We start from the raw sequence: 12,694 nt of genomic DNA on the forward strand, positions 1-12,694 counted from the left end.
GAGAGTCACTTGAGCCCAAAGATGGAGGTTGCATTAAGCCAAGATCACACCATTGCACTCCAGCCTGGGCAATAGAGCAAGACCCTGTCTCTAAAAAAAATAATAATAAAGTAAAATAAAATATATGAGTTCATCCTGATAGATCCACTTCCACCTAAACACCTCAGACTCCTCTTCCTTCTCCTCCTTCCTGCTCCCTTTCTGTTAGTAAACACCTGGGCACCTTCTCCAACAATGAGGGACTTGGCTCTCGATATCCTTGATGTGTTAACGTATTTACTCAGAGCACTGTCCATGTAGCCACCCCCCAATGGTGTGGCTGCCTCCTCTGCCTGCCACCTCCACAGCCTACTTGCCAGGTGTCCTGTGTCCATGGATGTCCCATGTCCATGGATGCCATCAGGCCTCTCTGCCCCTGCATCACCCACCCCGTTCCCTCCAGGCAGCCCCACCACCACCACCACTTCCTCCTCACTGGGAAGAGCAGCTGGGATGCAGCCTAGAACTTGTAGGGAGGGCCTGCTGCAGCAGCTATTTAGGGCTAGTAGCCAACCGGTCCAGTCAATGAGCTGTCTAGATCCTCCCCCATCCTGTCTTCGGTGGGGCATAGAGGAATCTGTGCCCTGGACATGAACGTTGTCTGCTGTGTCTCACTGCCCCTGCCTCCTTGGTCTGCAGCCCTTCATGTATGGGGACTACATTGCCTATGACTGCTGGCTGGGGAAGGTCTACGACTTGAAGAACCAGATCATCCTGAAGCTATCCAACGGCGCCAGGTAGAGTCTCACCACCAGAGAGCCATCGGCTTGGGAAGGACAGCCTCTTGGAAAGAGGGGAGGAGGAGGGTGTTTCCTCCTGGGGACAGTGATGACAGGTTTGATCAAGGGCAGTGACAGATGTTGCAGGCATCCAGGGTCTAACCCTGTACCGTTCTCCTTATCTGCCGTGGCCTAATTCTGTTGCTCAGTTTCTGATCTGTCCTGGCATGGGGAGAAACGTTTTCATTGAGGATATCTGCTAGAGGCTGATGCTTTACTTGAGGCACTGATGGTGCTGAGCAAGCACTCCAGTGGCACTTGGGGTCTTGTTCATTGTGGGAGAGTTTCTTGTACTACCTCGGGCTGAGTTGATGGTAGAAGACGAATTGTGCTATTTAGGGCACGTGGGCGCATTGGCATCTCAGAATCGCAACTTTTTGGTACTCACTGTGTCCCCTGGTGGAGACCAAACCTCTGTTCTCTGTTTTAGGTGCTCCATGAACACGGAAGATGGTGCCAAGCTCTACGACGTCTGCCCGCATGTCAGCGACTCGGTAGTGTGCTCCATCCAGGCCGGCACCCTTCTCTGATTGCTCAGTCCTCTGGAAGGAGGACTTCGTAGCAAAGAGCTTGTAGCTGGACCCAGCTAAACAGAGCGGTTTCCTAGAAAAGGGGCGGGTGCGCGCCAGAGGGTCTAAAAGTTTGGGTATAGGCAGAAAGTATTAGAACTTTTTTTTTTTTTTTTTTTTTTTGAGACAGAGTCTCACTCTGTCGCCCAGGCTGGAGTGCAACGGTGCGACCTCGGCTCACTGCAACCTCCACCTCCCGGGTTCAAGTGATTCTTTGGCCTCAGCCTCCCGAGTAGCTGGGATTACAGGCGTGTGCCACCACACCCGTCTATAATTTTTGTATTTTTAGTGGAGATGAGGTTTCACCATGTTGGCCAGGCTGGTCTCGAACTCTTAACCTCGGGTGATCTGCCCACAGCCTCCCAAAGTGCTGGGATTACAGGCGTGAGCCACCGCGCCCGGCAGTATTAGAACTTTTATTTGCATTTTTGGTAGCTTTTTTTTCTCATCCTTTAAAGTTCCACTTTGTCTCTCTCAGTACAGGATGATGTATTAGTTACAATAGTACATGGACACACACAGCAAACAAGTAGATATACAGGGGGCGCGTGAGCAAACAGGTTTCAGGACCACTGCTCTCTGGAGTCTTATTCCTCAGAGTATGAGCCCTTGACCAAGGAGCATGGAATGCATCACCTATGTTTGAACAAGGGTGCCAGATGGCCTCTGCGGACCCAGGGTTTGGGAAGTGCTGATGTGGAGCCACAGGACTTGTTTTAGGGCGTGTGGGGCCTGTGTGTGAGTGGGCTTCTGCAGGTGGGCAGCCAGCGGGCACAGGCGTGGAGAGCACGGTCACCCATGGAGACACCGCTCACGGGGACTTTCCTCTGGCCCCACATCCCGCAGGGTCTCTTCTTCGATGATTCCTATGGCTTCTACCCAGGCCAGGTGCTCATTGGCCCTGCCAAGATCTTCTCCAGCGTCCAGTGGCTGTCAGGTGTCAAGCCCGTGCTCAGCACCAAGAGCAAGTTCCGAGTGGTGGTGGAAGAGGTGGGTCTGGGCCCAGGGGTAGGAGACGGAGTCCTTGACCTCCATACCCTGGAGCTGAGCTGCTGCCCCTTTCCTGCCGGCTCTGAGGGTTGAGCCCCGCTCCTCGGCATCTGGACCCTGTTGATCTCAAAGGGCTTTGAGGATAAAGGGAACCCAGGCTCTGGTCATAGTGACCAAAAGACAGATGTGCCCCAGCCCAGCCTGTACAGCTGAGCAAGGTGGGAGGGTGGCAAGTGGCAGTTCCAGTGGCCCCTGGCTGGTATGAGCAGTGACACTGGTCCTGGGCATTGGGTGGGGGCCGTGGTTACAGTTGGGGCCTGCTCTGATGTGTCTGTACTTGGTGCTGCACTAGGAAGATCAGTTTCCTGCTCTGGAGGTCAAGTGGGCTTTGGGCAGCTGGCTAAAGAGAGTGCTGTCAGAGCCTGCCCTGACTGGCGTGTCCCACCTGCCATCCCCAGGTGCAGGTTGTAGAGTTGAAAGTTACATGGATTACCAAGAGTTTCTGTCCAGGGGGCACGGACAGCGTCAGCCCCCCACCCTCTGTCATCACCCAGGAAAACCTAGGCAGGTAAGCATGCCCTTACTGCCAGCAACCCAGGGGCATGCGTGGGACAGGGCTCTGGGCCCTGGTCACATGCCTGGGGAGGCTTAAGAACACTGCTGGCCTCCCAGGAGTCCAGCCCAGCTCACCCCCGCTTCTTCCCCAACCAGGGTGAAGCGTCTCGGATGCTTTGACCATGCTCAGCGGCAGCTTGGGGAGCGCTGTCTGTATGTCTTCCCAGCCAAGGTAGAGCCAGCCAAGATTGCCTGGGAATGTCCAGAAAAAAACTGCGCCCAGGGGGAGGGCTCTATGGCCAAGAAGGTATGTCCTTGGGGTTGGGGATTGGTGGGCATTTGAGGAACTGGCCTTGAGCCATTTCCATGGCCAAGAAGGACAGTCTGTGCTTTAGGCCTTGGGGGGCAGCCCTGATGACCCTTGCCGGCTACTCAGGTGTATACAGCTGTCATCCCCCCAGCCTGAGATGCCTAGGGCCAGGCCTGCCCAGGTGCACCTCACAGCCCTGTCCTCTCTGCTCCGCCCTTGCAGGTGAAGCGCCTGTTGAAGAAGCAGGTTGTGCGGATCATGTCATGCTCCCCAGACACCCAGTGTTCCCGGGACCATTCCATGGAAGACCCAGACAAGAAGGGGGAATCCAAAACCAAGAGCGAAGCGGAGTCCGCCAGCCCTGAGGAGACGCCCGATGGCTCTGCCAGTCCAGTGGAGATGCAGGACGAGGGTGCAGAGGAGCCCCACGAGGCAGGAGAGCAGCTGCCCCCATTCCTGCTAAAAGAAGGCAGAGATGACAGGCTGCACTCGGCAGAGCAGGACGCAGATGATGAGGCTGCTGACGACACGGACGACACCAGTTCGGTGACCTCCTCTGCCAGCTCCACCACTTCCTCCCAGAGCGGCAGCGGCACGAGTCGCAAAAAGAGCATCCCCTTGTCCATCAAGAACTTAAAGCGCAAACACAAGAGGAAGAAGAATAAAATCACTCGAGACTTCAAGCCAGGGGACAGGTAAACTCAAGAGTTGTGCCCCCCCCCCAACGGCGTCAGCGTGAAGCCAGGCAGAGTGCGCGTCCCCTCGGTGTGCGTGCCGGCGCTCGCACACACACCTCTGCGTGCCTTGTAGTGGCTCAGGGGCGCCCACCCGAGACAACGTAGGTGCCTGGGGTAGGCCCTGGTGGAAAGCAGAGACTGAGGAGTGGTGCAGAGTGTGGGATGGTGGTGGCCTTAAGCTGGCCTTCTGGAACCACATTTGCCTGAGCTCTCCCAAGTGGATCCTGTTGTCAGAGAATGCGTGGCCTTGGAACCCTGGGTGAGCTTCCTGTGCACCAGAGACTCATCCTGCCAACCTGGGATTCAGAGTTTCAGGTTACCAAGCCCACAGGGACAGGAAGGGACAGAAAGACTCTCTGCCCTTTCCGCGGAGGGGGTGGGGTTTGCATGGCCTGCTGACTGGCCTGCACCCGCAGGGTGGCAGTGGAGGTGGTGACCACGATGACCTCAGCCGACGTGATGTGGCAGGATGGCTCCGTGGAATGCAACATCCGCTCCAACGACCTCTTCCCTGTGCACCACCTGGACAACAACGAGTTCTGCCCCGGAGACTTCGTGGTAGATAAGCGAGGTAGTGCCAGCTCTGGAAGGGCAGCCAGCAGGGTGGTCGCCAGTGAGGGCCCGGGTTGGGGCTTGTGGAGAATGGGCAGTGGATCTGGGGTCAGAGCTAAAATGAGGTCCAGAAGGGGACTGCCCTCATGAAGGGGTCTCACCACTTCCAAGACAGGGGAAGGTCAGGGTTCTGCACTCTGCACTGGCTTGAGATGTGGGCTCCTTAGCTGGGATCCCTTAGCTAGTCACTTCCCTTCCTCTGGTTCCCTAGTCCAGAGCTGTCCAGACCCTGCTGTCTACGGTGTGGTACAGTCTGGGGACCACATCGGCCGTACCTGCGTGGTGAAGTGGTTCAAGCTGAGGCCGAGTGGGGACGACGTGGAGGTGTGTGCAGCCCCTACTGCTTGCTTCAGGTGGGCTCTGGGGTTGGGTGTAGGACCCCTAGCTCATGACAACCTGTCCTATGCCACAGCTGATTGGAGAAGAGGAAGATGTGAGTGTTTACGACATTGCTGACCACCCTGACTTTAGGTTCCGTACAACTGACATCGTCATCCGCATCGGCAATACTGAGGATGGGGCTCCTCACAAGGAGGATGAGGTACGCCTTCAAATTCAAGTTCTGGATGGCTGCTCACTGCCCTGTGCACCAGCTGCAGTCCCTGATGCTGCCACCAGGTGGCTCTAGGAGACAAGACCTGAAAGTCCTCTGGGCTCAGTGTCCTCAGAAGGGCAGCTGCCCCAGAGTCAAGCTGCCGCTCAGCGCTAGCAGCTGCAGAAGGACTTGTTTCCCTGCCTCCCTTCTGGGGTCAGGCTTCTTGAGCTGCCGCTGGTTACATTTACCAGAGGAGCTAAGTTCCTTGTCACAAGCCAGGTGGGCATGATGTCAGTCACTGCAGAGCACAGGAGGGGCTGGGGAGCTGGAGCTTGAGCTGGGCCCCCTGACTTTGTCCCCTTTGCCCAGCAGCCATCGGTGGGCCAGGTGGCCCGTGTGGACGTCAGCAGCAAGGTGGAGGTGGTGTGGGCTGACAACTCAAAGACCATCATCCTGCCCCAGGTGAGGCTCTGGCAAGACCCCCCTGCTGAGCTTGTGACTATGGCAACTTGGGCCGGGGGCCACAGGCGTGTAGCCAGAAGATGGGCTCTCAGGTCTTCCTGGTGAGATCTCAGCGAAAGCGTGAGGGGAAAGGCAGGCATTCCACACAGCCCTTGGTGCAGGCCTGCAGTTGGCCCACCAGCCTCGCTTCTCCCAGCAGTCTCTTCACATCCATCTCTGGGTTCATGTAGACTTTCACAAACCTCCAGGATTTTCCTGGATTGTCAGCTCACTATGCTACGAAGAATGCAAGTTCCCTCCTAAAAGGAGATGGAGACTTTCCTACCACCCTTTCTAGAAAGCTCTAACAGAGAAGGAGAGAAAGGAGAGAGCTGACCCAGTTCTAGCCCCACCTGCTGGGTCCTGAGCAGAAGGGCTACACGGGCTCTCCTTCCCTCGCCTCCTGGTTGGAGCCACACAGCCCAGCTCTCCTCTCCTGGTCCACACAGGGGGCAGGAGTGGGGGCGGGAATGGCTTGCCCCATCACCTTAACGGCCATTCCAGGGAACGCAGCAGGATATGTCGGCCCTTCTACATGGCCCCTCTTTTTTTTTTTTTTTTTTTTTTTATTGATCATTCTTGGGTGTTTCTCGCAGAGGGGGATTTGGCAGGGTCACAGGACACTAGTGGAGGGAAGGTCAGCAGATAAACAAGTGAACAAAGTTCTCTGGTTTTCCTAGGCAGAGGACCCTGCGGCCTTCCACAGTGTTTGTGTCCCTGGGTACTTGAGATTAGGGAGTGGTGATGATTCTTAACGAGCATGCTGCCTTCAAGCATCTGGTTAACAAAGCACATCTTGCACCGCCCTTAATCCATTCAACCCTGAGTGGATACAGCACATGTTTCAGAGAGCACAGGGTTGGGGGTAAGGTCACAGATCAACAGGATCCCAAGGCAGAAGAATTTTTCTTAGTACAGAACAAAGTGAAAAGTCTCCCATGTCTACCTGTTTCTACACAGACACGGCAACCATCCGATTTCTCAATCTTTTCCCCACCTTTCCCCCCTTTCTATTCCACAAAACCGCCATTGTCTTCATGGCTCGTTCTCAATGAGCTGTTGGGTACACCTCCCAGACGGGGTGGTGGCCGGGCAGAGGGGCTCCTCACTTCCCAGCAGGGGCGGCCGGGCAGAGGCGCCCCTCACCTCCCGGACGGGGCGGCTGGTACATGGCCCCTCTTGTCATATGTTCCCAGCTCCCCACACAGGCCTCCTTGGCTGCATCATTAGCTGACCCTGCGCTTTTCAGGTGTGGGACTGGGCCTGCCAAGGTCCCCTAATGCCTTGGACAGATGCTGACCAAGTGCACAGAGCAGGAGGGGAGGCTGGAACAGACCACTGGCTGGGGCTTTGGGTCCAGCTGGAGGGTGGGACAGGTGAAGGGCCTCTCCCAGAGACCTAGGGACTGCCAAAGCCAGAGCAGAGGTCAGGGAAAGGGTGGAATGAGGTTGCCAAGGCCTCATGAGCCCAGTCGCCATCAGCTGTGCGGATCAGGGACCCCCAGAGCTCCTCCTTAGTGGTGGGGAGGTGACTTCCTGTCTGCTTACCCTGGCACTTCCCTTCTGCCCCCAGCACTTGTACAACATCGAGTCTGAGATTGAGGAGTCAGACTACGATTCGGTAGAAGGCAGCACCAGCGGGGCATCCTCGGATGAATGGGAAGATGATAGTGACAGCTGGGAGACGGACAATGGGCTGGTGGAGGACGAGCACCCCAAGATAGAGGAGCCCCCCATCCCACCCCTGGAGCAGCCGGTGGCCCCTGAGGAGGACAAGGGAGTGGTGATCAGTGAAGAGGCAGCCACAGCTGCCGTCCAGGGGGCTGTGGCCATGGCTGCCCCCATGGCCGGGCTGATGGAGAAGGCTGGCAAGGACGGGCCACCCAAGAGCTTCCGGGAGTTGAAAGAGGCCATCAAGATCCTGGAGAGTCTCAAGAACATGACTGTGGAGCAGCTGCTGACGGGCTCGCCCACCTCTCCGACTGTGGAGCCTGAGAAGCCAACTCGGGAGAAGAAGTTTCTGGATGACATCAAGAAGCTACAGGAAAACCTCAAGAAGACCCTGGACAATGTGGCCATTGTAGAGGAGGAGAAGATGGAAGCAGTGCCCGACGTAGAGCGCAAGGAGGACAAGCCCGAGGGGCAGTCACCTGTGAAGGCTGAGTGGCCCAGCGAAACCCCGGTGCTCTGCCAGCAGTGTGGCGGCAAGCCTGGCGTCACCTTCACCAGCGCCAAGGGCGAGGTCTTCTCCGTACTGGAGTTTGCACCCTGTGAGTCAGCCCTTGCCTGGTCTTCGCCTTCCCCCGCCTTCTCGGGGCTCCTGTTTGTGTCACCAGATCTGGGTGCAGGGTGGTTAATCCCCTCGCCAGACCCCAGCTACTGCCCCAGGGCAAACCATTTCCCTGTGTGGTCACAGTGCTGAGGCCAGCAGCGGCGAGTGGGAAGTCTGTGGGTGAGCTCACCTGTCCAGCCAGGTTGGCAGATGGAGCTCCAGGGCCTCTCCATGAGGGACTGACTATTCTCTTCCCCTCTCTAGCAAATCATTCTTTTAAGAAAATTGAGTTCCAGCCTCCAGAAGCCAAGAAGTTCTTCAGCACAGTGCGGAAGGAGATGGCGCTGCTGGCTACCTCACTGCCTGAGGGCATCATGGTCAAGACTTTTGAAGATAGAATGGCAAGTAGGCTTGGCATGGGCAGGTGCAGATGTGCTGTGTGGGCACCCAGTGCCCAAGAGGCCACCAACCTTGGGTCCCCAAACCTCCGGGGCTGACTGGCACCTGCGAGGACACTCACCCACCCACCTTTTACAGGGGCGGTCACAGGCTCAGTCAGGTGAGGGCTGACTCAGCCGTGTGTCCAGGCCAGATGGTTCTTTCTTTCCTCCCTCTTTTAAAAAATTACTTTCTCGGCCAGGCGCAGTGGCTCACACCTGTAATCCCAGCACTTTGGGAGGCCGAGGTGGGTGGATCACGAGGTCAGGAGATCGAGACCATCCTGGCTAACACAGTGAAACCCCGTCTCCACTAAAAAAAAAAAAAAAAATACAAAAAACTCTACAGGCATGGTGGCGGGCGCCTGTAGTACCAGCTACTCTGGAGGCTGAGGCAGGAGAATGGCGTGAACCTGGGAGGTGGAGCTTGCAGTGAGCCGAGATAACGCCACTGCACTCCAGCCTGGGTGACAGAGCGAGATTCCGTCTCAAAAAAAAAAAAATTACTTTGAAATAGGCCGGGTGCGGTGGCTCACAACTGTAATCCCAGCACTTCGGGAAGCCGAGGCAGGTGGATCACCTGAGGTCAGAAGTTTGAGACCAGCCTGACCAACCCGGTGAAACCCTGTCTCTACTAAAAATACAAAAATTAGCCAGATGTGGTGGGGGGTGCCAGTAATCCCAGCTACTCGGGAGACTGAGGCAGGAGAATCGCTTGAACCCGGGAGGCAGAGGTTGCAGTGAGCCAAGATCACACCACTGCACTCCAGCCTGGGCAACAGAGCGAGACTTCATCTCAAAAAAAAAAAAAAAAATTACTTTGAAATTAATTATATTATGATTACTCCTCAAACCTACTTTTCTTTTTGAAAAATTAGATCATTACAGATCCTTTGAGTGGAAATGGAAGAGCTAAAGTTGCCTTTGACCAGACCTCACTTCCCTTTCTCCCCGAATCATAGGCCCCTTCCCACAGCCAGAGGACTGTTGGAAGTTTAGTGGGTCTCCTTCCAAACGGATGACCTTTTTTTTATACTTTTACATTGTTATACACTAAAAAAATATTTTTACATTTTCATATATCACCATAAGTACATAGAATTTGGTATGATTTGTTTACACACAGAATATGTCGTCGTACACATCATCTCTTAATTTGCTTAAGACCAACATGTGTTGATTCATAATCTAGTTTCTTCCTTTTTACCTGCAAAATAGGACGACAGCATGTGGCCACACCACATTCCATTTTCCCACTCCTCTGTTCGTGGACGGGGCCTAGTGTCTCTGAGTCATGTTTACTGAGGCAGCGCTGAGTGCATCCTCCCGGAACAGGCAAGCCCGTTTGCCTGCCACCTTCTTTACTCCGCAATCCCTTACTGGGCCTGTGCATCGAGCCAAGCACTAAGCTAGACTCTGAATCTGAGTCTGAGGCCCCAGTTCTGGCCCTGTCCTGGAAGGAAGGGAGTAATAAAAGAAAGAGCAGGGATCCTGAGAGCAGCCAAGCGATCCTGAGAGCAGCCAAGCGGGGTGCTGTTGAGATGGGCCCGGAGTAGCCACAACCCTGGAACAGGGCTAGGCAGAGTCCTAAGGCCCAGTGCTGCTTGAGATTCTTAATAATGCTTTTGGTTTTTTCTTGGGTTGTAGGAAAATTCCTTTTGAAAATTCTAGCCTGTCTCAGCTCTGCTGAGGGAAGATGGAAACAGTATTTTTTGTTTTGTTCTGTTTTCCCCACATCTCACTCAGGAGAAGAAAAGTAGTGCATTCCCTGGAGGCTCCCAGGGTGGCACCGATAAGAGCATGTGCAGAGGTTCCCTCGCCCCAGCTAGCGCTCTGCCTTCCCTACTTCTCAGCTCATCACTGACCTCGCCCATTGCCCTGTCAGTTGAGATCCCACACACACGCGTGTGTGCACAGATGCACGCAAATAGATGCACAGATTCCACATGTCTGTGGAGCGGTGGTCTCCCAACCTCCCCCATGGAGTTCAAACCCTCACTGTCAGCTTCTGGTTGTGAGACCATCCCCCCTTCCCCAGGCCTCACCAGCCTGGAACTGCCTTTCAGCTTGAAACTGCTTGTGCTACTTGCCTTGTTGGGGATAAGGGTTGGAGCAGGTGTTTAGAGGAATTGTTTTGTTTTGTTTTTAAAAGACAGGATTGGCCGGGCGTGGTGGCTCACGCCTGTAATCCCAGCACTTTGGGAGGCCAAGGTGGGCGGATCACAAGGTCAGGAGATGGAGACCAGCCTGGCTAACATGGTGAAACCCCATCTCTACTAAAAATACAAAAAAATTAGCCGGGCGTGGTGGTGGGCGCCTGTAGTCCCAGCTACTCCGGAGGCTGAGGCAGGAGAATGGCGGGAACCTGGGAGGCGGAGCTTGCAGTGAGCCAAGATCGCGCCACTGCACTCCAGGCTGGGTGACAGAGCGAGACTCCGTCTCAAAAAAAAAAAAAAAAAAAAAAGACAGGGTTGGCTGGGCGTGGTGGCTCACACCTGTAATCCCAGCACTTTGGGAGGCCAAGGTGGGCGGATCACAAGGTCAGGAGTTCGAGACCAGCCTGACCAACATGGTGAAACCCCGTCTCTATTAAAATACAAAAAATTAGCCGGGCGTGAGGAGGCTGAAGGAGAAAATCGCTTGAACCTGGGAGGCAGAGTTTGCAGTGAGCCAAGATCACACCATTGCACTCCAGCCTGGGTGACAGAGCTATACTCCATCTCAAAAAAAATATATAAGCCAAAAAATAAAAGACAGGGTCTCACTCTGTCGCCCAGGCTGGAGTGCAGTGGTGTGATCATAGCTCACTGCAGCCTCAACCTCCTGGAGTCAAGTGATCCTCCCATCTAAGCTTTTTGAGTAGCTGGGACTATAGGTATGCACCACCATGCCCGGCTAATTTTTTATTTTTTGTAGAGATAGGGTCCCACTATGTTGCCCAGGTTGGTTTTGACCTCCTGGCCTCAAGCAGTCCTCCCACCTTGGCCTCCCAAAAGTGCTGGGATTACAGGTGTGAGCCATCACGTCTGGCTGAGGAATACAATCTTTTTTTTTTTTTTTTTTTTTTTGAGATAGCGTCTCACTGTCACCCAGGCTAGAGTTCAATGGCACAATCTTGGCTCACTGCAACCTCCGCCTCCGGGTTGAAGCAATTCTCCCACCTCAGCCTCCCGAGTAGCTGGGACTGCAGGCATGCACCACCACGCCTGGCTAATTTTTGTATTTTTAGTAGAGACGGGGTTTCACCACGTTGGCCAGACTGCTCTTGAACTCCTGACCTCAAGTGATCCACATGTCTCGGCCTCCCAAAGTGCTGGGATTACAGGCACAAACCACCGCGCCCAGCTGGAATACAGTCTTAAAGTAATGATTTATGAGGAAAAACACCTGATAAGATAAAAACTCACTTCGAGTATTTCTCTTAGCCAGGGTTCAATGATTCCAGGCAAGGGCCAGGCACAGTGACGGCTCAGGGCTGTAAACTCAGCACTTTGGGAGGCCGAGGCAGGCGGATCACTTGAGCCCAGGAGTTCGAGACCAACCTAGGCAACATAGTGAAACCCTGTCTCTACACAAAATAAAAAAATCATCTGGGCACGGTGGCCCACACTGTAGTTCCGGCTACTTGGGAGGCTGCAGTGAGCCATTACTGCACTAGTGTACTCCAGCCTGGGGGACACAGCAAGACCCTGTCTCAAAAAAAAAAGATTCCAGGCTGTTCTGCAGAGAGAGATTTGTCCTTAGCTTCTCCACTGCTGGTGGCATCTGGAGTCCCAGGTGCTGCTCTTCCTGCGTGATCTGCACAGTGTCCTGGGAAAGAGCAGGTGCAGATGCAGATGCCACATGTAGGACACCCCCTTCCACCCCTGCCAACCTTGGCCTCCCTCCCTCCCTCCCTACCTAGGACCTCTTCTCAGCTCTCATCAAGGGCCCCACTCGAACCCCCTACGAGGATGGCCTCTACTTGTTTGACATCCAGCTCCCCAACATCTACCCAGCCGTGCCCCCCCACTTCTGCTACCTCTCCCAATGCAGTGGCCGCCTGAACCCCAACCTGTATGACAATGGGAAGGTGTGTGTCAGCCTCCTGGGCACCTGGATTGGAAAGGTGAGTATAGGGCCAGGCCCCCAGCCAAGAAGGAGGAAGAGCCAGTGGTGGATAGGGGCCTGGGGAACAGAATTGATGGTGCCCTGTGTGTTTCAGGGGACAGAGAGGTGGACAAGCAAGTCCAGCCTTCTCCAGGTGCTCATCTCCATCCAAGGTACAGTTGGGCTGAAGCGGGGGTGCGGACAAGGGAGGGCCGGCGGAGGAAAGTGACTCTGATAGTCCCCCTGGCAGGTGGAGGGTAGGCCTGCGTT

The 12,694-nt window shown here is 54.9% G+C and overlaps 1 protein-coding gene across 4 annotated transcripts in view; it reads left to right on the plus strand.

Annotated features, from left to right (window-relative positions):
- Positions 1 to 12,694, plus strand: part of UBE2O (ubiquitin conjugating enzyme E2 O) — a 64,311-nt gene that overhangs the window by 49,487 nt on the left and 2,130 nt on the right. The window contains exons 4-17 of one of the 4 annotated variants that reach the window (XM_019027487.3): positions 679 to 776; positions 1,249 to 1,312; positions 2,234 to 2,377; positions 2,836 to 2,945; positions 3,089 to 3,239; positions 3,465 to 3,937; positions 4,396 to 4,550; positions 4,803 to 4,915; positions 5,004 to 5,132; positions 5,496 to 5,588; positions 7,200 to 7,896; positions 8,163 to 8,299; positions 12,240 to 12,443; positions 12,540 to 12,597. In XM_019027487.3, the coding sequence (XP_018883032.2) occupies positions 679 to 776; positions 1,249 to 1,312; positions 2,234 to 2,377; positions 2,836 to 2,945; positions 3,089 to 3,239; positions 3,465 to 3,937; positions 4,396 to 4,550; positions 4,803 to 4,915; positions 5,004 to 5,132; positions 5,496 to 5,588; positions 7,200 to 7,896; positions 8,163 to 8,299; positions 12,240 to 12,443; positions 12,540 to 12,597 (2,626 nt within the window). The remainder of the gene's footprint in view (positions 1 to 678; positions 777 to 1,248; positions 1,313 to 2,233; positions 2,378 to 2,835; positions 2,946 to 3,088; positions 3,240 to 3,464; positions 3,938 to 4,395; positions 4,551 to 4,802; positions 4,916 to 5,003; positions 5,133 to 5,495; positions 5,589 to 7,199; positions 7,897 to 8,162; positions 8,300 to 12,239; positions 12,444 to 12,539; positions 12,598 to 12,694) is intronic. The other 3 variants (XM_019027488.3, XM_055388856.2, XM_004040891.4) reach the window with 3 other exon arrangements.

The sequence above is a fragment of the Gorilla gorilla genome, chromosome 4 (assembly GCF_029281585.2).
Source record: "Gorilla gorilla gorilla isolate KB3781 chromosome 4, NHGRI_mGorGor1-v2.1_pri, whole genome shotgun sequence".
In the NCBI taxonomy this organism is placed as follows: Eukaryota; Metazoa; Chordata; class Mammalia; order Primates; family Hominidae; genus Gorilla; species Gorilla gorilla.